This window comes from Hyperolius riggenbachi, chromosome 10 (genome assembly GCF_040937935.1).
Source record: "Hyperolius riggenbachi isolate aHypRig1 chromosome 10, aHypRig1.pri, whole genome shotgun sequence".
Lineage (NCBI taxonomy): Eukaryota > Metazoa > Chordata > Amphibia > Anura > Hyperoliidae > Hyperolius > Hyperolius riggenbachi.
In genome coordinates this window covers 245,854,428-245,879,400 of record NC_090655.1, presented here as the reverse complement: position 1 = coordinate 245,879,400, position 24,973 = coordinate 245,854,428, and the positions used below count along the sequence as shown (strand labels likewise).

The window sequence follows — 24,973 nt, the reverse complement described above, 5'->3', positions numbered from 1 at the left end:
TTCTTATTATTATTATTAGCAGCTGCTGCTCATGAGTGCAGGTGATTTCACAAACTGATGCTGCAGTTAGCCTTTACGCCACAAGATGGAGACCTCACCGCTGCCAGGTGGAACGCACAGACAGGAAGTAATTAAGCTAAAAATAGGAAATGATGTAACAGAGCAAGACGAGAAGTTGAAGGAGGTGGAGGGGAGACATTATTGGAACAGGTAATTGTGTGATTCTGGTTATATATTGAGCAGAGCAGAGGTCGGGGTGGACATACTTTGTTACAGAGGAGGTCATAGTGCACCTGTCACTATCCTGATTATCACCTTTGTAGTAATTGCCATACAAGAGACTTTCCTATAACTCCTGTGACTAGTGTTGCCACCCAGCTGGTATTTGGCTGGCTCAGATGGTATTTTATGCAAAGAGCCATACGCTGGTATTGAATTTGTAGCTGCACATCATTTGCCAGTAACAGGGGCCGTCAAAAATTTTGGGGCCCATCATACATCATCAGGCCTGCCCCGCCCCCTCCCTGGGCACAGCAGACAGTGGGTGCCCCCAGTATAGGTAGCCAACTATATGTCCCCCCAGTATAGATAGCCAGGCATAGGTGCCCCCCAGTATAGGTAGCCAGTATAGGTTAGCGAGGTAGGTGCCTCCAGTCTAGGTAACTAGTATAGTTGCCACCAGTATAGGTTAGCGAGGTAAGTGCCTCCAGTACAGTTTCACCCAGTATAGGCAAGCTAGGTAGGTGCCTCTAGTATGGGTAGCCAGTATAACGTAGGTTAGCTAGGTAGGTGCCTCCAATATAGATAGTCAGTATAGTTGCCCCAAGTATAAGTCAGCTAGGTAGGTGCCTACAGTATAGGTAGCCAGTATAGTTGCCCCAGTATAGGTCAGCAAGGTAGGTGCCTCCAGTATAGGTAGCCAGTATAGTTTCACCAGTATAGGTCAGCTAGGTAGACGCCTAAAGTATTGGTAACTAGTATAGTTGTCCCAAATATAGGTCAGCTAGGTAGGTGCCTCCAGTATAGGTTAGCTAGGTAGGTGCCTTCAGTATAGGTAGACAGTATAGTTGACCCCAATATAAGTAAGCTAGGTAGGTACCTCCAGTAGGTAGGTGCCTTCAGTATAGGTAGACAGTATAGTTGACCCCAATATAGGTAAGCTAGGTAGGTGCCTCCAGTATAGGTAGCCAGTATAGGTAAGCAAGGTAAGTGCCGCCAGTATAGTTGGCCCAAGTATAGGTAGGTGCCTCCAGTATAGGTAGCCAGTATAGTTGCCCCAAGTATAGGTCAGCTAGGTAGGTGCCTCCAGTATAGGTAGCCAGTTTAAGTCAGCTAGGTAGGTGCCTCCAGTATTGGTAACTAGTATAGTTGTCCCAAGTATAGGTCAGCTAGGTAGGTGCCTTCAGTATAGGTAGACAGTATAGTTGACCTCAATATAGGTAAGCTAGGTAGGTGCCTCCAGTATAGGTAGCCAGTATAGGTGCATACATGCAGTTACGTCATTACAGGGGGAGCTGTTACTAATTCGAGTGACATCTGGGAGAGGTAGTTGAAAGAGACTGCATGGGGTCCCAGAAGGCGAGTTATTGTGCTATGCCCGCGTTCCCCCGCCGCTGCACCCCCTGCTGCTCTGCTTGGCGCTTTGGGCGGTCACCCAGAAACAGGCCTGAGGTAATGCCAGCGCATTGGGGGAAGGGCCCTGGCCCCTCACTCCAGTGTTAGTTGTCCACCCATGATGGCGGCCCTGGCCAGTAATTCTCCAGCCAAATGCCCGGAGTTGCCACCCCTCCCCAGCTGTGGTAATTGCAGAGTTGTAAGTGGAGATCTTGCCTCCCCAGGTACCCTTGCAGGCTCAGCTTCTTCCCCCAGCACCTCAAAGCCAGGGGCAGATCTAGACCTTTTGCTGCCTGAGGCAAGCTTGTGAGAATGCAACCAAAGAGAAGAAAAAAACGCCCTCACTATAGATAGGTAGGTAGCAAGGTATAGGTGCCCCCTGTATAGGTAGCCAGTATAGTTGCCCCCAAACCCAGTATAGGTAGCCAGTGTAGTTGCCCCAGTACAGGTAGCTAAATAGATAGTTCATCCCCTGCTTCCCTGCGGTCGCCGCTAGTCTTACCTTCTCTATAACAGTCCCCATCCCCCTTGCATGGTGCCACTACACAGACCTCATATCGGAGCGACCCGCTGCACCACTGGGACAAGACAGCGACTCGCCTAGCAGCGCATACAGAGAAAGTAAGTTACTTCCTGTATATTCGCTGATAGGCGTGCCGTTGTCCTGTCACTGCAGCGCAGCAGGTCACTCTGATATGAGATCTGTGTAGCGTTGGTGGCATGCAAGGAGGATAGGGACTGTTATAGAGGAAGCGGATGCCAAGAAGATAAGATGAGGGGCGGCCGCAGAGAGGGAGGCAGGCGGGATAAGATGCCCGCTGGGATACCGCCTGAAGCAAAAGTTTCACTTGGCGTCATGGGCATCCCAGCACTGCTTCCAGCTGTTCTCCGTGGCTGTTGTAACCACGTCTCTCATCATGTGACATCTCTATATGTGTGTGCCAGTCACACACCACCTACACTAATGAACTCCGGACATTAGGTGGCAATGAGGAGAAGAATCTAGCTATCTACAGTGGAGGAAATAATTATTTGACCCCTCACTGATTTTGTAAGTTTGTCCAATGACAAAGAAATGAAAAGTCTCAGAACAGTATCATTTCGATGGTAGGTTTATTTTAACAGTGGCAGATAGCACATCAAAAGGAAAATCGAAAAAATAACCTTAAATAAAAGATAGCAACTGATTTGCATTTCATTGAGTGAAATAAGTTTTTGAACCCCTACCAACCATTAAGAGTTCTGGCTCCCACAGAGTGGTTAGACACTTCTACTCAATTAGTCACCCTCATTAAGGACACCTGTCTTAACTATTCACCTGTATAAAAGACACCTGTCCACAGAATCAATCAATCAAGCAGACTCCAAACTCTCCAACATGGGAAAGACCAAAGAGCTGTCCAAGGATGTCAGAGACAAAATTGTAGACCTGCACAAGGCTGGAATGGGCTACAAAACCATTAGCAAGAAGCTGGGAGAGAAGGTGACAACTGTTGGTGCGATTGTTCGAAAATGGAAGGAGCACAAAATGACCATCAATCGACCTCGCTCTGGGGCTCCACGCAAGATCTCACCTCGTGGGGTGTCAATGGTTCTGAGAAAGGTGAAAAAGCATCCTAGAACTACACGGGAGGAGTTAGTGAATGACCTCAAATTAGCAGGGACCACAGTCACCAAGAAAACCATTGGAAACACATTACACCGCAATGGATTAAAATCCTGCAGGGCTCGCAAGATCCCCCTGCTCAAGAAGGTACATGTGCAGGCCCGTCTGAAGTTTGCCAATGAACACCTGAATGATTCTGTGAGTGACTGGGAGAAGGTGCTGTGGTCTGATGAGACCAAAATAGAGCTCTTTGGCATTAACTCAACTCGCTGTGTTTGGAGGAAGAAAAATGCTGCCTATGACCCCTAAAACACCGTCCCCACCGTCAAGCATGGGGGTGGAAACATTTTGCTTTGGGGGTGTTTTTCTGCTAAGGGCACAGGACAACTTAATCGCATTAACGGGAAAATGGACGGAGCCATGTATCGTGAAATCCTGAACGTCAACCTCCTTCCCTCTGCCAGGAAACTAAAAATGGGTCGTGGATGGGTGTTCCAGCACGACAATGACCCAAAACATACAGCAAAGGCAACAAAGGAGTGGCTCAAGAAGAAGCACATTAAGGTCATGGAGTGGCCTAGTCAGTCTCCGGACCTTAATCCAATAGAAAACCTATGGAGGGAGCTCAAGCTCAGAGTTGCACAGAGACAGCCTCGAAACCTTAGGGATTTAGAGATGATCTGCAAAGAGGAGTGGACCAACATTCCTCCTAAAATGTGTGCAAACTTGGTCATCAATTACAAGAAACGTTTGACCTCTGTGCTTGCAAACAAGGTTTTTCTACTAAGTATTAAGTCTTTTATTGTTAGAGGGTTCAAAAACTTATTTCACTCAATGAAATGCAAATCAGTTGCTATCTTTTATTTAAGGTTATTTTTTCGATTTTCCTTTTGATGTGCTATCTGCCACTGTTAAAATAAACCTACCATTGAAATGATACTGTTCTGAGACTTTTCATTTCTTTGTCATTGGACAAACTTACAAAATCAGTGAGGGGTCAAATAATTATTTCCTATCTATACATGGGGGGACTCTGGCTACTATTATGGGAAATTTGGCTACCTTTACTGAGGGGTACTCCATTCACGACGTTGCAGAGATCGGTGACGTCATCCCGCCCCGTCGCCATGGCGACGGAGGAAGCCCTCCAGGAAATCCCGTTCTTTGAACGGGATTTCCTGATCGGAGATCGCCGAAGGCGATTGAAGCGGGTGGGGGATGCCGCTGAGCAGCGGCTATCATGTAGCGAGCCCTAGCCTCGCTACATGATTTAAAGAAAAAAAAAACTGCTGCGCTGCCTCCTGGCGGTATTTATTAGACCGCCAGGAGGGTTAAAGATGCATACCATTCTGTGGCTTGCGCTCTCCTCTTTCATTTGATGCCATTCTACACCAAATAGTTTTCATTCGATTTCAATTTAAAAACTGTGGCTGCCATCTTGGCTCTGTTATAACTTCCGGGTCACCCACGTCTTCTCTGTTAGAGAAGTGCATCACTGAATGAAGCAAGAAGAGGAAGTGATATGCATGGCCATTGCAAGAGGCTCCTCCAGAGGGGTCATAGCACGACTTTGTTGGAAGTCGTCTGGCTTAAAGGCATGCCCATGAGAGGTGCCCGGAGTCCTTTTAAATCTGTGTACTAGGGGCGAGGAAGAGAACAAGTAGTCTATGTGGGAGAAAGTCTTAATCACTGGGGAGTAGTATGTGTACTCCCTGTTGTAAGAGTGCAGGAAAGTGACACTGAAGCAAAAAAAAATTGTGATATAATTAATTGTATGTGTAATATGGATAATTAATAAAACATTAGTAGCAAAGAAAAGAGTCTCCTATTTTTATTTTCAGTTATATAGTTGTTGTTTTTTTATAACATTGCATCATTCTGTAATATTTGCAGTTTACACACTACACTTAGCATTCGTAAATGATTTCACAGAGCAGGCTAATGAACTTTTGAACTTTACTCAGTAGAAAAAAAACCAAAATACATTGACAGACAGTTGAGATAATAAGATAATACTCTTCAGAAGACAGAACTCTCTAGGACCTTGAAAGTCGTGGAGCTCAGATAAACTCTTTTGCATAGATAACAACTGGAGATTCTTAACTCTTCCTGTACTGGAAACAATATTAGACTCATATCTCTGCTGCTAATGTTTTATTTATTAGCTGTACTACACATACAAATCATTATATCATAAGTTTATTTTTACTTCAGATTCCCTTTAAAAAATATGTTGATTATATAAAAAAAAAACTACGAGCCACTTTATCGGGACTTCTTTGCCCTGCTCAGGTCGTGGAATTCATGTAGGATATCTTGGGCGGGGAGGATTACCAGCGTTAAGATGACTCTATTGCCCAAGATCCTCCATCATTTTCCCGTTCCCCCAGTTCCTATTAAAAAAGGGATATTTCTCTCCTCCAGTAGGTTTATATAAAAAGGAAAGAAACCTCCCGGAGGGTCCTCCATTGGTATAAACATGATGGGGGCCTTTCCATTACAAAACTACAAAGCGGCTCAGTCAGCAATTCTCCCGACTATCTATATGTAGGTAGCAGGTGATTTTCTTGAAATGGTATGTTATTTTTCTTCCATGCATAACGCCCCTTGTTATGCCCAAATAACTCAATTTTAGTTTCATCAGTCCACAGCACCTTATTCCAAAATGAAGCTGGTTTGTCCAAATGTGCTTTAGCATACCTCAAGTGGCTCTGTTTGTGCTGTGAGCTGAGAAAAGGCTTCCTCTGCATCACGCTCGCAAACAGCATCTCCTTGTGTAAAGTGCGCCGAATGATTGAACAATGCACAGTGATTCCATCTGCAGCAAGATGATGTTGTAAGTCTTTGGTGCTGGAGTAGTATGTCCCTGCATGAAGCCGCTGAGAATCATTGGGCAAGAAGGGATGCTGGTGACCTCTCCAGAGGGAAGTGGTACTGCAGCAGTAGCAGGTGTTTGTTTAGGTAGTGTGTGGGAGGTAACTTTTGCTGCATTTCACATGTGAGGGGGTAACATTTTCTGGGTTTCATATGTGCGGTAAATATTTTCTGCACTTCATATGCGGGGTAAGGTTTGCTGCATTTTGTGTTTGGTGGGTAATGAGTGCTGCACTTATTATTTAATGGTTATAATAGCTGCATTTGATATTTTGGGCTTATTGCAGCATTTGCCATTTTGGGGCTCATCATTACTAAATGGTATGCCAATACATGAACCAAAAGAGACATGATGACAGGAAAATGTATATGTAACGATTGGTGTATCAACACAGACGTCTGATTATTGTGTGATCTGCAGTATCACCAATAATGCAGACACTATACCTGATTATGTGGTGATCTGCAGAATCACCAATAATGCAAGTATAGCTAACAGATATACTAAGTGTATAGTGCTTGGTACAACAGTAACTGATTAGTTTAAGAAGACCTCACCAGAGGAGCTGGTGGGTACTATGAGAAGCACCTCACCAGCGACAAGGGCTCACTGGTGAGTAGAGTGGTCAGACAGGCTAGGATCGGTAACAGACAGGCAGATACAGTACAAAATCGGCAGGCAAGAGGGTAGTGAAGTTCAGGCAGAGTCAGCAACAGAATCAGATGGGCAGAAGTACAGAATCGATAAGCAAGAACAAAGGTCAGAGGAGAGCCAGAGTCATACACAGAATATCAAGTAATAAACAATAATACAATAATCCTAGTCTTGTGAGAAATCCCCGGATTCCTCGCGGATCAAAGCACACCAGATACTGCCCAAGGTCTGAGCGCTAACACAGAGTATTCGCAACAGCAGACAGGTTGCGAGTGATTCCCGAAGGCTTAAGAAGCAGAGGAGACCCCACGGCCGCGCCCACTCCAATCAGCCAATCAGGAGCGCCGTGAGTCTCCTCTGACGTCAGCCGACCGGCCGGTCAGCTGACGCACCTTCTCCCAGCATAAAGGTCCTGTCTGTGCGCGCGCCCGCGCGATACAGCAACCCTATGGGCAACTGACAATCCCGTCCTCGGCGTGCTACACGCCGGAGGAACGGGTGAACCACCCGCCAAGGAAACCGAGGCAGCTGCGGAAGCACCCTGCGTGCCCGCAGCTGCATCTTCAAGGGATATTACAGTATATATTTCTCTGGCCGCTTAATTAGGTATATTCTGCTATTACTGAGTTTTGCCTTCAGAAATGCCTTTATTCTTCGGGGCGTTCATCAAAGATTTTGGTCCATATTAACATGACAGCATCATGCAGCTTCTGCTTATTTATTGGCTGCATCTCCATGATGTGAATCTCCCTTTCCATTACATCATGTGGGAAACCCTGCTTCATTATTTGTGTGTGTATGTATGTATATATATATATATATATATATATATATATATATATATATATATATTAAGAGCCAAGGGATGAGCAGCATAAACCGAATTTTATGCAATACTATGCAAAGCATGCCCGCAGCACTGTAGAACCCCAGACTCCATAAGAAATATATAAATACAGAGGATACTATAGCACACAACAGGAAAGCAGTGACAGGGGCTCTTGATTACGCTTTAACGCGTTTAAGCTCACCAACTGCGCCAAAGTGTCCCCGATCTGGTGAGTCCTACTCTAACCAGGCAAAAATGCTATTTTTTATCAGCGTTCTAGTGGGAACCATGCCAAAAGCCCAGGGGTCAGCTAAATGGGAGAAATGAAATTAAAAACACCTCACCTTCTACTAGCAACTAACTGAACTATGAGCACCGCTCATTTATATGCTTAACTGTGCTAGAGATGGGTGTGGTTATGCACGCTCACAGGGGAAAATAATATAAGCCAAGGGATGAGCAGCACAAACCGAATTTTATGCAATACTATGCAAAGCATGCCCGCAGCACTGGAGGTCCCCAGACTCCATAAGAAATATATAAATACAGAGGATACTGCAGCACACAACAGGAGTTCAGCGGTGCTCATAGTTCAGTTAGTAGCTAGTAGAAGGTGAGGTGTTTTTAATTTCATTTCTCCCATTTAGCTGACCCCTGGGCTTTTGGCATGGTTCCCACTAGAACGCTGATAAAAACTAGCATTTTTGCCTGGTTAGAGTAGGACTCACCAGATCGGGGACACTTTGGCGCAGTTGGTGAGCTTAAACGCGTTAAAGCGTAACCAAGAGCCCCTGTCACTGTTTTCCTGTTGTGTGCTGCAGTATCCTCTGTATGTATATATATATATATATAATTTTTTTTTTTTTTTTTTTTTTTTGTGGTTGCTGGCAGGGATTTGGGGAGGGGGGGGGGGGGGCTTGGTTACCAATTGTCTAATTTTAGGCTTATTTTGCCTTTGTTTTGGAAGGAGATTTGTACCCACTGCCTTTGAGTTATGCCGTTACATCACAGTTGGCTCCACCCACACCCTGTTATGGCCAAACCCATTATTCACTATGGCGCTCTTAGCATGCTGCCTTCTCCCTTTATCCTTGGTTCCCCAGATCTCTCAGGATCCTAGCCACACCCCAAGTCACATACTCACAGCCATCTGGCCAATCCAGGAGGACGCAACAGACAGTCAGCAGGCCCAGCCACTTAGATAGGGCCAGGGGGGAAAGCAGCAGAAAACTGCCTCCATATGTGGGTGTGAGGCAATGGGCAATGTAACTTCACCATGTTGTATGTAGAATTCCAAGATGCTTCAGGATTGTGATTTAAACAAATGTATTAAACTATGTAATATGTTTCTACTTTTATTATCTGCATTATATTTCCCAAATCTTCTTGTTCTATTTTGGAAAAAAAAAGGTCATAACAAGCCTGTCCCACTTTTAGATTATACCCCAGATCACACTCCCAAGTCAGTGGTGGTAACCCTAGTTGTGACTTGTTGCCAGTTTTCTAGTGGCCCCCTACATGTACCATAGATTATAGCTGGCATCTCACCTTCCTTCTAATAATTCAGTTCAGCCACATCAGAGGCAGGACAGCATGTCGTATAGCCATGTCTACCAGCATGCTCCCCCGCTCCATCCCCAGTAATATAATTTATTTTCCCATATAGCCATGTCCTCCCTATGTCCCCCAGCTTTGCCATTATCCTCCAATATGTAATGTCCACCCACCACAGTAATGTAATTTCTTCCCCAGTATAGCCATGTCCTCCCTGTGTCCCCCAGCATTGCTATTATCCTCCAGTATGTAATGCCCCCCACCCCAGTAATGCCATTACTTCCCCAGTATAGCCATGTCTTCCTTTGTCCCCCAGCATTGCCATTATCCTCCAGTATATAATTTCCCCCCACCCCAGTAAAACATTGTGCTGTGAAGTTGGAGTCAAGTTGGAGCAATTTCTGGGTACCTAGAGTCAGTCGGAAGTTTTGTAAACTGAGGAGTTGGAGTTAAATGATTTTTGTACTGACTCCACAGCCCTGGTAATGCCATTTCTTTCCCAGTAATGCCATGTCCTTCCTGTGCCCCCAGCATTACCATTATCCTCCAGTATGTAATGTCCCCTGACCCTGGTAATGCCAAGGGATGTGTCTGAGTGATGACTGTATCATTGTATGTCTCAGGTTCCTTTAAGGTGTCAGGATGTCACCGTCAGTTTCTCAATGAAGGAGTGGAAGTATATAGAAGGACACAAGGACCTCTACAAGGACCCCATGATGGAGAATCAGCCACCCCTCACATCTCCGGGTAAGAGGAGACCTTCATCTCAAGGCAAGAGCAGTACTGAGGGTCCATCTAGATCCTTCCATCATCTGATAATCACATAGAGACAATGTAATCAATTAGTGTGTGTTTCCTACAGATGAATCCAGTAACAGTAACCCACCAGAGAGATGTACAGATCCCCAGGAGTGTCAACAGGAAGATCACACCATCCCCCACCATTATCAGGTAGGTGGTAATGAGGGTCCCCAGAGACACAAAACTGTGACACGTATGCTGTAATCTGTGTTCACATTTTATACTATCTCTCATTTTATGAACTTAGGGTGGAGAACTTATACAAGGAAATGCTGTGGTTAAAGAGGAAGAAGTTGAGACATATTTGAGGAGTGATTTGCACGATACAGAGGAGGGGAATATGATTAGGATTATTAAAGTGGAAAAAGAAGAGACGTATGTGAGTTATCAGCAGGCTATGGAGGAGGGTGACATGATGGGGACAATTAAAGAGGAAGAAGAAGAGACGTATGTGAGGAGTTATCAGCAGGCTATGGAGGAGGGTGACATGATGGGGACAATTAAAGAGGAAGAAGAAGAGACGTATGAGAGGAGTGATCAGCAGTCTATGCAGGAGGGGGACATTATGAGGACAATTAAAGAGGAAGAAGAAGAGACGTATGAGAGGAGTGATCAGCAGTCTATGCAGGAGGGGGACATGATGAGGACAATTAAAGAGGAAGAAGAAGAGACATATGTGAGGAGTGATCAGCAGTCTATGGAGGAGGGTGACATGATGAGGACAATTAAAGAGGAAGAAGAAGAGACGTATGAGAGGAGTGATCAGCAGTCTATGCAGGAGGGGGACATTATGAGGACAATTAAAGAGGAAGAAGAAGAGACGTATGAGAGGAGTGATCAGCAGTCTATGCAGGAGGGGGACATGATGAGGACAATTAAAGAGGAAGAAGAAGAGACGTATGTGAGGAGTGATCAGCAGTCTATGGAGGTGGGTGACATGATGGGGACAATTAAAGAGGAAGAAGAAGAGACGTATGAGAGGAGTGATCAGCAGTCTATGCAGGAGGGGGACATTATGAGGACAATTAAAGAGGAAGAAGAAGAGACGTATGAGAGGAGTGATCAGCAGTCTATGCAGGAGGGGGACATTATGAGGACAATTAAAGAGGAAGAAGAAGAGACGTATGTGAGGAGTGATCAGCAGTCTATGGAGGAGGGTGACATGATGAGGACAATTAAAGAGGAAGAAGAAGAGACGTATGTGAGGAGTGATCAGCAGTCTATGGAGGAGAGTGACATAATGAGGACAATTAAAGAGGAAGAAGAAGAGACGTATGTGAAGAGTGATCAGCAGACTATGGAGAAGGGTGACATGATGAAGACAAATAAAGAGGAGGACACTATCACAGGGGGCAGAAAAGGTGAGTCATCAACATTAATCCTATCCTATATCATATCCTTCCTATACTTATATTTTAAGGACAACTGTGACAAGAGGAATACGGAGGCTGCCATATTTGTTTCCTTTTAAACAATACCAGTTGCCTGGTAGTCCTGCTGATCCTCTGCCATTAATACTTTTAGCCATAGACCCTGAAAAAGCATGCAAAAGCATCAAGTGTTTCTGAAATTGTCAGATCTGACAAAATTATTTGCATGCTTGTTCCTGGTGTACCTCAGACACTACTGCAGCCGAATAGATCAGCAGGACTGTCAGGCAACTGGTACGGTTTAAAAGGAAATTAATATGGCAGCCCCCATAGCCCTCTTGCTACAGTTGTCCTTTAAAGCGGTTGGTTTGCACTCAGTAACTTCCTTGTCACTGGAAGATGATGTCAGAGGGGTGTGGCAGAAGAGAGGGGATTTCAAATCCAAATGAGCCCATCCTGGGTGTGGTATGAACCATAAATAGCCAGGCCATAGTCACCTCCACCCCTCCACACACCAGCTACAAAACATCACCATTAGAGAAGATCAAAAAAATGCAACTTGCATTAAAATCGTGGCAAAATAGCTGGGATCGCGATTTTTTTAAAAGTCGCAGTGGCTGCTATTTTGCCACGATTTAATGCAAGACAATAGGAACGATTTTTTTTTTTTTACGATCCAAAAAGTGCCCTGCGATGTGTCTCCAGCCTAACTAGCATTTCCATGTAGCATGCGGGGCCAACAGTTCAAATACACTGCTCAAAAAAATAAAGGGAACGCTTAAACAACACATTGGCTATCATTCATAAAGCATTTCCGCATGCGGAAATGCTTAAAACAGCTGACTTTACCGGCCACTTAGCAAAGTCAGCATTCATAAAGGCTCTTTCCGCATGAAAAAATGACACTACCGAGCAGAGTGATAAATCACCGCCTTGTGCGGTGATTATCGGAACAAATGTAGCAAAATGTTAATTCAGAAAGTCGGGTCGGGAAGTACCGCTCCCTCTGATGTGGCGATACCAATGTAAGTGAATGGAGACACACAGACCTCCCAGGCAGCTGCAGCAGAGCGGAACACGGAGAAATGTATCAACTCGGCAGCTTCCGTGTCTCCGCAAGCCTACCGCCAGCCTAGTTCGCGGAATCTCCGCACTGCTACCGCACATGGATACTTTTTTATGAATGCCCACCCAGAAGTCTAAAACACCGCCAGCGTTGTTTTCCCGCATTGATTCCCCTTACCGACAGCTCCTTCATGAATGATAGCCAATGTAACTCCAAGTCAATCATACTTCTGTCAACTCAAACTGTCCCATGCTGTTGTGCAGATGGAATAGACAATAGGTGGAAATTATAGGCAATTAGCAAGACATCCCCAATAAAGGAGTGGTTCTGCAGGTGGTGACCACACACCACTTCTCAGTTCCTATGCTTTCTGGCTGATGTTTTGGTCACTTTTGAATGCTGGAGGTGCTTTCACTCTAGTGGTAGCATGAGACGGAGTCTACAACCCACACAAGTAGCTCAGGTCAGGATGTCACATCAATGCAAGCTGTGGCAAGAAGGTTTGCTGTGTCTGTCAGCGTAGTGTCCAGAGCATGGAGGCGGTACCAGGAGACAGGCCAGTACATCAGGAGATGTGGAGGAGGACCTTAGGAGAGCAACAGGACTGCTAACTCCGCCTTTGTGGAACAGGAGGAGCACTGCCAAAGCCCTGTAAAATGACCTCCAGCTGGCCGACAGCTTGCATGTTTAGTATGAGGGTTTACACCTAAACAATCTGTTCATAGTATTTAACCACTTTACCCCCAGCGGTACGAATTTCTCCGCCCCTTTTTCCCTCCTAAAAAACCAGGGACGGAGAAATCCGTACCTTCCGCGCTACTGCCGCTGTCCGCGCTCCCGCCGCTCGTGCGCGCGCACCCGCCGCTCGTGCACGCCGCCGCCCGCTCGCCCGGAGATCAATGAACGGGAAAATCCATTCCCGTTCGTTGATCTAGCCCCCGCAATGATCTGCTGCTTCTTTCAGAAACAGCGAGATCATTGTGCGTCTCCCAGCCTCCTACTGCTTCCTGTAAGCGTCCTTCCGGACGCTTACAGGTCGCATGTAAACAAACACTCTGTGGCCATCTTGTGGCCAAATAGTAAACTACACCCTAAAAGCATTTTACATATACAAACATTACATTTACACAATAAATTAACTCATTACCTCCCACACTCCCCAATTTTTTTTTTATTTTTTTTTGTAATTAAAAAAAAAAAAAATACAATAAAAAAAAACATAAATAGTTACCTTAGGGACTGAACTTTTTAAATATTTATGTCAAGAGGGTATAACACTGTTACTTTATAAACTGCGGGCTTGTAATTTGGAATGGATGCAAAACTGAAAAAAATGCACCTTTATTTCCAAATAAAATATTGTCGCCAAACATTGTGATAGGGACATAATTTAAATGGTTTTATAACCGGAACAAATGGGTTAATACATTTCATGGGTTTTAATTACAGTAGCATGCTTTATTTAAAAACTATAATGGCCGAAAACTGAAAAATAATAATTTTTTCCCACATTTTTTCCTATTTCCCCATTAAAACACATTTAGAATAAAATAATTCTTGGCATAATGTCCCACCTAAAGAAAGCCTAATTGGTGGCAAAAAAAACAAGATATAGTTCATTTCATTGGGATAAGTAATAATAAAGTTAAAGTCGAATGAATGGAAGGAGCGCTGAAAGGTGAAAATTGCTCTGGTGGTCAGGGGGTAAAACCCCTCAGTGGTGAAGTGGTTAATATCTGTTGACTATCAAACTGTACAGTGATTGGCCAATCACAATTAAGTGTACCAGGCTTTTGTCATGGGCATGCAGGTGCCCCAATGTGCACTAATTTGATAGTCGTTCTATATTGAAATAGTTGGGAGTGTTCATAGATGAGTATGGAAGCTGTTAACACTGTCTCTTCCTCTTTTTTATACTGCAGAGGGCAGTCATATCCTTTCTACAGGGATACATCGGGAGTGTGCATATTTCCTGTGAGAAGGCGTGACTTCATGAGCCGCACATGCCCAGTAACAGGAGCTGCTGATGTATGAAGGACAGAAGACATGCATGAGTCATTCATGTTACTGGGCATGCAGGGCTCATGGACTTGTGCATGCGCAGCCACAATCCTCTCATTCACATCCGTTTCCTGTATACAGGATTCCTAATAGCTGAGCTAACCGGGAATGGGAAGGGAAGAGGAAGCAGCAAGAGAGGTAATACCTTCCACACAATTCTATGTACAATGCTAATCTATATATATAAAATCGGATGTGTGTATGTATGTGTGTGTGTGTGTATGTATGTATGTATGTATGTGCCGCAATCACGCGAAAATGGCTTGACCGATTTGAACGAAACTTGGTACACAGATCCCTTACTACCTGGGATGATATGTTCTGGGGGTCTCGGGGCCCCCTGCACACGTGGGTGGAGCTACAAACAGCAAATCAGATTTCACCCATTCAAGTCAATGGAAAAAATGTAAAAGGCTGCCATTCTCACAGTAATCAAGCCAGAGTCCCCACACTTGGCACAGCTGGTCACTTGGTGACCGAGGTTACAAATCCCGGAAAAGTGGGCGGAGCATAAAACAGCCAATCAAATTTCAGCCATTCATTTTAAATGGCAAAATGTAAACTGCAACTATTTTTTACACTGTTAATGGCAGAGTTTTCAACCTTGGCACACTTGGTAACTGGGTGACTGGGATTAATATTCAGAAAAATGGGTGGAGCCTACAACAGCCAATCAAAATTCACCTATTTATTTTCAAGGGGAATATTTAAACTGCTGCCATTCTTACACTGTTAACTGCAGAGGCTTCAAACTTGCTACAGTCGGTCATTGGGTGATTGGGGTCCAAATTTACTAAAGGGGAATGGCCACAAACAGCCAATCAGATTTCCTTGGAGGATAAACCTCTTCGATTCACACATTTTTGATGCTAGGAACCTGAAAGCTCACAAACTTGGTCATTGGGTAAATGTGTGTCAAGGTTACAAAAAGTGGGTGGAGCCAAAAACTAATTTTACTGGGAAAATATAAACTGTACCCATTCTTACACTGTTAATGGCAGGGTTCTCAAACTTTGCACAGTTGGTCACTGGGTGAATGAGATTAAGATTTTGGAAGGAGGGTGGAGCCTACAAAAGCCAATAAAAATTCACCTTTCAATTTTCAAAGGGAATATTTAAGCTGCTACCGTTCTTATACTGTTAATAGCAGATGCCTCAAACCTGGTACAGTCGGTCACTGGGTGATTAGGGTTCAAATTCAGAAAGGGGGCGAAGCAACAAACAGCCAATAAGATTTTTTTATTTTTCAATGGGAATATACAAAGTATTGATACCAAGGACCCCAAAGCTGATAAACTTGATAATTGAGTGACTGTATGTCAAGGTTAGAAAAAGTGTGCGGTGCCAACAACTTAATTTTTTACTGGCAGGGTTCCCAAACTAGACACAATTGGCCACTGGGTGACTGGGATGAATATTCAGAAATGTGGGTGTGGCCTAAAACAGCCAATCAAAATTCACCTATTGATTTTCAAGGGGAATATTTACATTGCTACCATTCTTACACTGTTAATGACAGAGGCCTCAAACCTGATACAGTCAGTTATTGGGTGACTGGGGTTCAAATTCACTAAAGTGGGTGGAGCCACAAACAGCCAATCACATTTTTTAGATTGATTTCAGCTCTTCTGTTATTGGCAGGGTTCTCAAACTTCACACAGTTGGCCACTGGGTGACTGGGACTTATATTCAGGAAAGTGGGTGGAGCCTACACCAGCCAATCAAAATTCACCTATTGATTTTCAAGGGGAATATTTACATTGCTGCCATTAATACCCTCTTAATGGCAGAGGCCTCAAATCTGGTACAGTCAGTCACTGGGAGACTGGGGTTTAAATTCTGAAAAGGGAGCGGGCCAAAAACAGCCAATCAGATTTGTTTAATTTCAATGGTAAAAGGCAACTTATTGATGCCAAAGACCCCACAGCTCATAAACTTGGTAATTGAGTGACTGTATGTCAAGGTTAGAAATAGTGGGCAGAGCCAAAAACAACTAACTTTTTACATGGGAAAATGTAAACTTCAGCTATTCTTACACTGTTAATGTTAATAGCAGGGTTCTCAACATTGACACAGTTGGTCACTGGGGGACTAGAATTCATATTCGGAAAAGTAGGTGGAGCCTGCAAGAACCAATCAAAATTCACCTATTGATTTTCAAGGGGAATATTGAAACTGCTGACATTCTTACACCGTTAATGCCAAAGGGCTCAAACTTGCTACAGTCGGTCATCAAGTGACTATGTGTCCAGGTTACAAAAAGTGGGCGGAGCCAAAAACAAATTTCACTGGGAAAATGTAGACTGCAGTTTTTCTTACACTGTTCATGACAGGGTTCCCAAACTTTGCCCAGATGGTCATTGGGTGACTGAGATTAATATTCAGGGAAGTGGGTGGGGCCTATAATAGCCAATCAAAATTAACCTGTTGATTTTCAAGGGGAATATTTAAATTGCTGCCATTTTTACACTGGTAATAGCAGATACCTCAAACCTAGTACAGTTGGTCATTGAGTGACTGGAGATGAAATGCTGGAGAGGGGCGGAGCCACAAACAGCCAATCTGATTTGTTTAATTTCTATGGAAATATACAAATTATTGATGCTAAAGACCCCAAAGCTCACAAACTTGAGTGTTTGTGCGTTAGGGTTAGAAAAAGTGGGCGGAACCAACACCAGTCAAATACATACACAGGCAACGCCGGGTCATCAGTGGGTGGAGACCAATACAAATTTCACTGGGAAAACAGCAGCCATTCTTACACTGTTAATGGCAGGGTTCTTAAACTTTGCACAGTTGGTCACTCAGTGACTGGGATTAATATTCAGAAAAGTGGGTGGAGCCTACAAAAGTGAATAAAGCTTCACCTCAGGGGCGTAACTAGGCCCCACCGGGCCCCCCTGCAGAATTTCTGAGCGCCCCCCCGGGCCGTTTTGTGGGGGTTGGAGGGGACGCAGCATGAGTGGAAAGCCATGCAGCAATTCGGCAGGGAGGGGGGAAGGTCCCCCCCTCCTTCACCTCGGGGCTCTCCCCTCTGCGCTCCCCATCCGCCTTAAATCTAAGTCCGGGCAGTGTCTGGGCAGCGGCGGGCAATTTTCGGGTGATCCGGATCGTAGTTATCTGGATGACACCCAGTACTGCTGTGCTGTGCGGGCTGGGCGGAAGATCAAGCTTACCCTTCTGACGTCTTCTCCGGCCGTCCCTCGGCGCCTCCCACGATGCGTTCCACTCGGAGCTCACGTGACTTCAAACACTTCCTCCTTCAACCCGGAAGAAGGAAGTGTTTGAAGTCACGTGAGCGCCGAGTGGAACGCATCGTGGGAGGCGCCGAGGGATGGCCGGAGAAGACGTCAGAAGGGAAAGCTTGATCCTCCGCCCAGCCCGCACAGCACAGCAGTACTGGGTGTCATCCGGATAACTACTATCCGGATCACCCGAAGATTGCCCGCCGCTGCCCAGACACTGCCCGGACTTAGATTTAAGGTGGAGGGGAGCGCAGAGGGGAGAGCCCTGAGGTGAGGGGGGGGGGACCTTCCCCCCCCTCCCCGCCGAATCGCTGCATGGCTTTCCCCTCATGCTGCGTCCCCTCCAACCCCCACAAAACGGCCCCGAGCAGGCCCCAGGGGGGAGGGCGGGCCCCCCCCCACGGGTGTAGGGGCTGCAGGCCCTATTGTTACGCCAGTGCTTCACCTATTGCTTTTCAAGGGAATATTTCATTGCTGCCATTCTTCCACTGTTAATGGCACAGGCTTCAAACCTGGTACAGTTGATCATTGGGTGACTGGGGTTAAAATTCAGAAAAGGGGGTGGAGCCACAAACAGCCAATCAAATTTTTTCATTTCAATGCAAATTATTGATGCCAAAGACCACAAAGCTCACAAACTTGGTCAGTGAGTAATTGTGTGTTAGGGTTAGAAAATGTAGGTGGAGCCAACACCACCCAAATACATACCCGGCCAACGCCGGGCAATCAGCTAGTGAATTAATAAAATCAAAATCAGGTCATGTCCGGTTTGTAAACAAAATGTTGAGGGGGTTTCCCAAGTTTTGCGGAGGGGGTGGGGTTGGCAGTGATTTCTAGTGACACCCCTCCCCCCAGTGATCTCCTGAATAATCAATAGGAGCTGCAGTGTGCACCAGCTTGGTTCCTCATTGAACAGAAGGCTGGGAGGAGAGATATGGCTATACACAGTGTTCTCCCCAGAATTTTTTTCCAACCGGGTGGCATGAAAAAGTAGCTGGGTGGGACGAGATGAGAGAATGCAGGGTCAGCGCTTTTCTGCTCAACTCTGCTTACAGCAGAGCAGAAGTGAGCCGATGACAGCCGGGTGCTCACCAAAACTAGCCGGGTGGAGCACCCGGCTAAAAGAGCCTGAGGAGAACACTGGCGATACAGTATATATAGGAGTATATAAGTATGTATTTATATCCAGCTACAGGAGTATTAGTGATTTTAAATCTCCATGACAAAAATGGATCATTCCTCTACCTCACAGATTTTAGTGTTGTGTAATGGCACAATATCTGTGTTTGCACAATAAGGAACAAGAGAGGAAAAAAAGGTACAATACAAGGATGTGTAAGTGACCCCACATTGCTTTACAAACATAACACAGATTTCTATAAGTACATAGAGGTCTGTTGTCACAAGAGTAGCACATTGCTTCCATTGTCTCATCAAGCTGGACAAATGATTACTTTTCAATGTGTGGCCGATGCTTTATGTGCAGTGATGGTCAATGAGATGCAAATAACTCCCTAATTGTATGTTAATTATATGTTACTAATCACATTTGTCAGGAAATGCATTTGATTGCCTGAATTTCAAGCTGCATATATTTGCATAAACTTTGAATCAATTTGAAATTCTCAGCATCCCACTGACCATCCCTAATGATAATTGTTCCTCCCCTCAGAATTCTCTAACAGGAAGTGATGATGTTTCTCTATTTGCAGCTCGGAGTCCCGGCATCAGGAACCTCTCAGAGACTCGTCTCTCTGTATCCGCAGACTGTACAACAGATGATGTCATTGGACAAGAGTTTGTTTCACATGAGAGATCTGACACTGTAGAGAAGCCCCATGCATGTGCTGAGTGTGGGAAATGTTTTACACGTAAATCAAACCTTATCACTCATAAGAGATCTCACTCTGGTGAGAAACCATATTCGTGTGCTGAGTGTGGGAAATGTTTTGGATATAAATCATATCTTGTCATTCATGAGAGATCTCACACTGGTGAGAAGCCCTATTCATGTGCGGAGTGTGGGAAATGTTTTGCAGGTAAATTACAGCTTAGCAGACATGAGAGATCTCATACTGGTGAAAAGCCCTATTCATGTGCTGAGTGTGGGAAGTGTTTTACCACTAAGTCATATCTTGTCACACATGAGAGATGTCACACTGGTGAGAAGCTCTATTCATGTGCTGAGTGTGGGAAATGTTTTGGGCAGAAAGGAATCCTTCAAACACATGAGAAATCTCACGCTGGTAAGAAGCCCTATTCGTGTGCTGAGTGTGGAAAATGTTTTGGACAGAAATTTCAGCTTGTTATACATGAGAGATCTCACACTGGTGAGAAGCCCTATTCATGTGCTGAGTGTGGGAAATGCTTTGGGCGTAAATTCTTGCTTGTCACACATGAGAAATTACACAGTGGTGAGAAGCCTTATGCATGTGCTGTGTGTGGGAAATGTTTTGGGCAGAAAGGAAGCCTTGTTGCACATGAGAGATCCCACACTGGTGAGAAGCCGTATTCATGTGCTGAGTGTGGGAAATGTTTTAGCCGTAAATCATATCTTGTCAGGCATGAGAGATATCACACTGGTGAGAAGCCCTATTCCTGTGCTGAGTGTGGTAAATGTTTTGGGTATAGGTCAAACCTTGTTACACATGAGAAATCTCACACTGGCGAGAAGCCTTATTCCTGTGCTGAGTGTGGGAAATGTTTTGGACTTAAAGAGAATCTGTACTCTGAAATTCTTACAATAAAAAGCATACCATTCTATTCATTATGTGCTCCTGGTCCCCTCTGTGCTGTTTCTGCCATTCTCTGCTGCAAACCTGGCTTGTAATTGCCAGTTTTAGGCAGTGTTTACAAACAAACTAACCAGCTTCTAATAGGCTCAGCTAAGCAGAGTGTGTTAGTCACACAGAGCCTGCAGGGGGTGTGTACAGCTTCTAGCTAATCACAAGCAGCCCTGCACATTCCAGTCTGACTGCCTCAGCCTGACTGTGCCGACTATAGAGAGAAGATTAGATCATATAACAGAGATAACACAGCTACTGTGCAATTAGGAAAAGCTGCAGTAAGCCAGACCACATTAGAAAAGGCATAGGAACTTATAGCATAGAAGAAATAAAGATAAACAATTTGTTACAGAGTCTCTTTAAATCACATCTTATCACACATAAGAGATCTCACACTGGTGAGAAGCCCTATTCATGTGCTGAGTGTGGGAAATGTTTTGGGCAGAAGTCAAATCTTGTCACACATGAGAGGAGTCACACCTATTAGAAACCCTTTTTCGTGTACTGAGTGTGGGAAATGTCTTGGCCGTTGTTGGTTTTTCCAATGTGTCTTTTATTTCTTGCAGAGTGAACATGGAAGTATTTTTACACAGAATCCCATGGACTTATTTTTATGATACTGAATGCATTGATTTTTTTTTTAAACTGTTAAGGTCCCTGAACTGAAATTTCATAATGAGATAAACATGGGTACATATAGTATTCATTTTCTATTTTCTATTGTAAGGGCAAATAAACCAGGTGGTTTATCTATGCAAATGAGGCAGGATCTGCAGCTGCTTGCAGCCACGGCTCTCCTGAAGAGTAAATACAAGTATAAACACTTTTATCTGGATGAAGCAGGGTAGGGTGAGATGACACTACACCATCATAAACACAGAGACAGCAGGAGGCTAAGTGGTGATAAGAGGTGTCCAGGGTGAAATAAAACTGCACTGTAAACACACAAACTATGACAAGGAAGAGATTGCTTTCCTCTTAGGATGACACGGGGTTATTACAAGAGAACTTACTAAGCACCGGTGACGCGTTTCGCAGGCTTTTGCCCACTTCCTCAGGCCAATAGTCATGCCTAAAATTCATCAATGTAAACATACTTAGAGCTCTGTGCGTAAGTTATTACATAAAAAAGATAGAAAATAAACAAGTATATAAATAATAAATCAAACTGATGAAAAAGTACATAAATAATGAATAAATAGTAGACTGAATATCCATCTAAAATTCATAATGAAACACATCAGGACCTGAAATATTCAGGGATAGTGGTTTACCGTGGTAACCACCGTTCGGCATCAGCAGTCTATGGGCTTGATTCACTAAGCTGAACTGCCAAAGCAGTGCAGCTTAGTTTGAACAGCTCTAGTTAAAATCCTCAGCGCATGCCACGGGCTATGTAGCTTGTGCTGCTAACTTACATGCCCTACCTTGTATTTAGTGGCAGCTACTTTACTCCTGTCCTGAGCACCATCGTGTCCTGAAGCTGTTTAGGATGTGATTCCCGCACTTTTATTGGCCTAATAGGCTGCCAGTTACTTGACAGGCAGCCTGTTGGGCCAATCAAAGTGCGGGGATCATGTCCTAAACAGTTACCGGATGCTTTAATAGCTAGCTGCAGAGCCAAACAACTTAGCACACAAGTAAATCCCCGCCCCCCTTTTCTGACCACCACCAGAGCTTTCTGTTGGTGGGCTCTGATTGCAGTGGCATGTTTATTTTTTTTTATTAATTTGTATTTTTTTTAAATAAAATGCTCTATTTTATTTATTTATTCTGTTTCTCCCCTTCCTCCCCCATCAGCCAATCATGGCGATACTTTCTCATAGGCATCAGCCGATGAGAAGGGATCACGATCGGAGCCTCTCTAGGGGACATCCGAGGGAAACGGTTGTCCCCAGTACACGGCTGCCATAGATCGCAGCACTGTGCAATGTAAATAGACAGCGGTTTCGTTGTATAACAGTTTGGTAGTGGTAAACGCCGCTGGTAGACTGATGAAGGAGCAGAGCTCCGTCACTCAAGTGGGGATGCATGCGCATCAGCACACGCAATCCCCTGTAAAACCCCACCCCAGGACTTGACGCCTTTCGGCGTTAGCCGGCCTGGGGCTGCCACCTTCCCAACGCCTATGGGTGTTAGGTGGTTGGGAAGGGGTTAAAGTTATTTCACCCTGGGCACCTCTTCTCTGGATGAAGAAACATTTCAGGTAACAAGAGTGCTAATTATTTGTTTTTGTTGAGTGCTGAATGAACGCGATGTTACAGCACACTGACATGGCTTCTCTGCACAGAGTCAGAATTTAACACCTTAAAGTAAAAACAAGAATGTGAGACTCCGGGAAAGCTCTATATACCATTGTTATTTACTTGCTGTGAGCTGCAGGTGTGGGGATATTAGAAGCTCCCATTCATCCAGTCTGAACTGAGGAAATGAGATTTCCCTCTCTCTGTGTTTTTGTTTTATATTCCGGAAACATGAAGAGCTGAATGCACAAAGTCCAGTAAGATAAGAAGAGAGGGATTTATCACCCATCAATGTTAGGCTGGGCACACATAGTACTGATATTCAGAGAGATTGGATCACTGTGACGGGATCTTCCAGGGATCTCCTGATTTCTCTAAATAATTTTAGGTATAACATTATAGATCTATATTGTTACTCCCTCACAGAAGACTGGCAACTAATACCTGATAGTACTATAAATATAATAGCAATAGATAAGGTATTAGACGAATTCCCAGATCATAATATATCCCAGTGCAAATAATGCAGTTATAACCCAATGTCTCAGTGCTGCACCCCAAATGTAAATTAGACAGAGTTTTTCGTGTTTTGGGCTTGAGGTAAGATGCATGAATTCTGGGGTGGAGAGGGGGACAGGTTATTGGTATATGTGTAACAGTCACATGCTATAGACACATGTGGGAAGTTGTTGCTGGAAACTACCGTATTTTTCAGACTATAAGACGCACTTTTTCTCCCCCAAAACTAGGGGGGGGAAAGTCAGTGCGTCTTATAGTCCGGATGTACGATTTTAGAGTGCTCAGAACTTAGGATTCACCTCTCTGCTGATACGCAGCCTGAGCCCGCACTGCAGCCCGCTCTGAATCCACTAGCTTGGCTGGGATGTTCACCTTCCTACTTCCGTAGATAGGCTCCACCTACTTCCTCGTGTCTGCAGCAGCGTGTCCTCCTCCTGCTACTGCTGGTGAGTGAGTGAGCCCGTGGTATTCCCCAGGTCTCGCTAAAGTCCAGGCTGCATCCAGCTTCTCTGCTCTCACTCTGTCTTCTGCCTTCTCTGCACGGCATTATTTACTACTGTATTAGTCTCTCTGTATCCACACTCCCGTCCCGTAGCTGAGAGCAGACGCAGGACGGGCAGGCAGATAGACCACACATACTGTGTATATCGAGCAGAGAACAGCGTGTTAGAACCAGTCAATGCTGTCCGTTCATACACAGACAGCTCTTAGCACTAACCTGACCTTTGTGATCACTGTCCGTCTTGCTGTTTGATGTGAGGTTAATGATCCTTCCGACCTCAAAATGCCAGCAAAGCTCAGGTTACTGCTAAGAGCTGTCTATGTAAACGGACAGCTTTGACTGGCTCTATACACATTGTGCTGTGTACTTTATACAGTTCTCTATGTGCCTGATGTGCTCTCTCAGTCAAAGCTGTGAGATTAGCAATGCAGAGCCTGTGACAATTTCTAACATGGTGTGGTCTGCTCTGTATACAGTCTATATACAGTGTTCTATGTGCCTGTGGTGCTCTCTGTCACAGGCTTTGCATTGCTATGCTCACAGCTTTGACTGGCTGTAATACACTGTGGTCTGCTCTGTATGCAGTCTGTATACAGTTCACTATCTGCCTGCTGTGCTCTCTGTGTCACAAGCTCTGCATTGCTATGCTCACTACTTTGACAGGCTGTAACATGCTGTGGTCTGCTCTGTATACAGTTCACTATCTGCCTGCTGTGCTCTCTGTCACAGGGTTTGCATTGCTATGCTCGATGACCAAGCATGCAGTGGCTAAGCTACTACAGCTGCTTAGCCACTGCTTTAGTTATCCTGTCTGCCCAAAATTTGTCTCAAGCTAGTGCTTCTGCCAAATCATTTAATTGGCTGCCCAGCTCTTCCTCCACACTGTACCTGCTGATCCAAAGCCTCCTGGAATTGGATGCAAATGCTGCCCCAGACTCAAGAGATCCCAGACTCAACAAATGCCAGTTGTAGTGTAGCTGGGAGAAGGCAGCAGGGGTTAATGTACTGTAGCTGGGGGAGGGGGGCGGGCATTAGGAGTAAGTGTAATGTAGTGCAGTGTAGTTACTGGGGAAGCAGGGTTTAGTGTAACTGGGTAGTGTAGATAGCGACAGCTTAGGGGGAGATAAGATCCATAAGACACTCCTGGATCATGAACGCACTAAGTTTACTATATTTTTTTTTCCGTGATTTTTTTCCTTCTAAAACTAGGTGCGTCTTATAGTCCAGAGCGTCTTATAATCCGAAAAA

The 24,973-nt window shown here is 44.8% G+C and overlaps 1 protein-coding gene across 3 annotated transcripts; it reads left to right on the top strand.

Moving 5' to 3' along the window:
• The first annotated feature begins 156 nt into the window (after window positions 1-156).
• Window positions 157-24,698, top strand: LOC137535085 (zinc finger protein 572-like). Of its 3 annotated transcripts, none has more exons than XM_068256872.1 (6): window positions 157-210; window positions 9,756-9,879; window positions 9,995-10,083; window positions 10,181-11,294; window positions 14,512-14,568; window positions 19,388-24,698. In XM_068256872.1, exons 2-6 carry the CDS (start codon window positions 9,795-9,797, stop codon window positions 20,503-20,505), a joined length of 2,463 nt encoding a protein of 820 aa, XP_068112973.1. In that variant the 5' UTR covers window positions 157-210; window positions 9,756-9,794; the 3' UTR covers window positions 20,506-24,698. The 3 variants fall into 3 exon arrangements, with proteins under 3 accessions (XP_068112973.1, XP_068112972.1, XP_068112974.1); XM_068256871.1 differs by having other exon boundaries at window positions 9,756-9,903; XM_068256873.1 differs by lacking the exon at window positions 14,512-14,568 and having other exon boundaries at window positions 9,756-9,903.
• The last annotated feature ends 275 nt before the right edge of the window (window positions 24,699-24,973 follow it).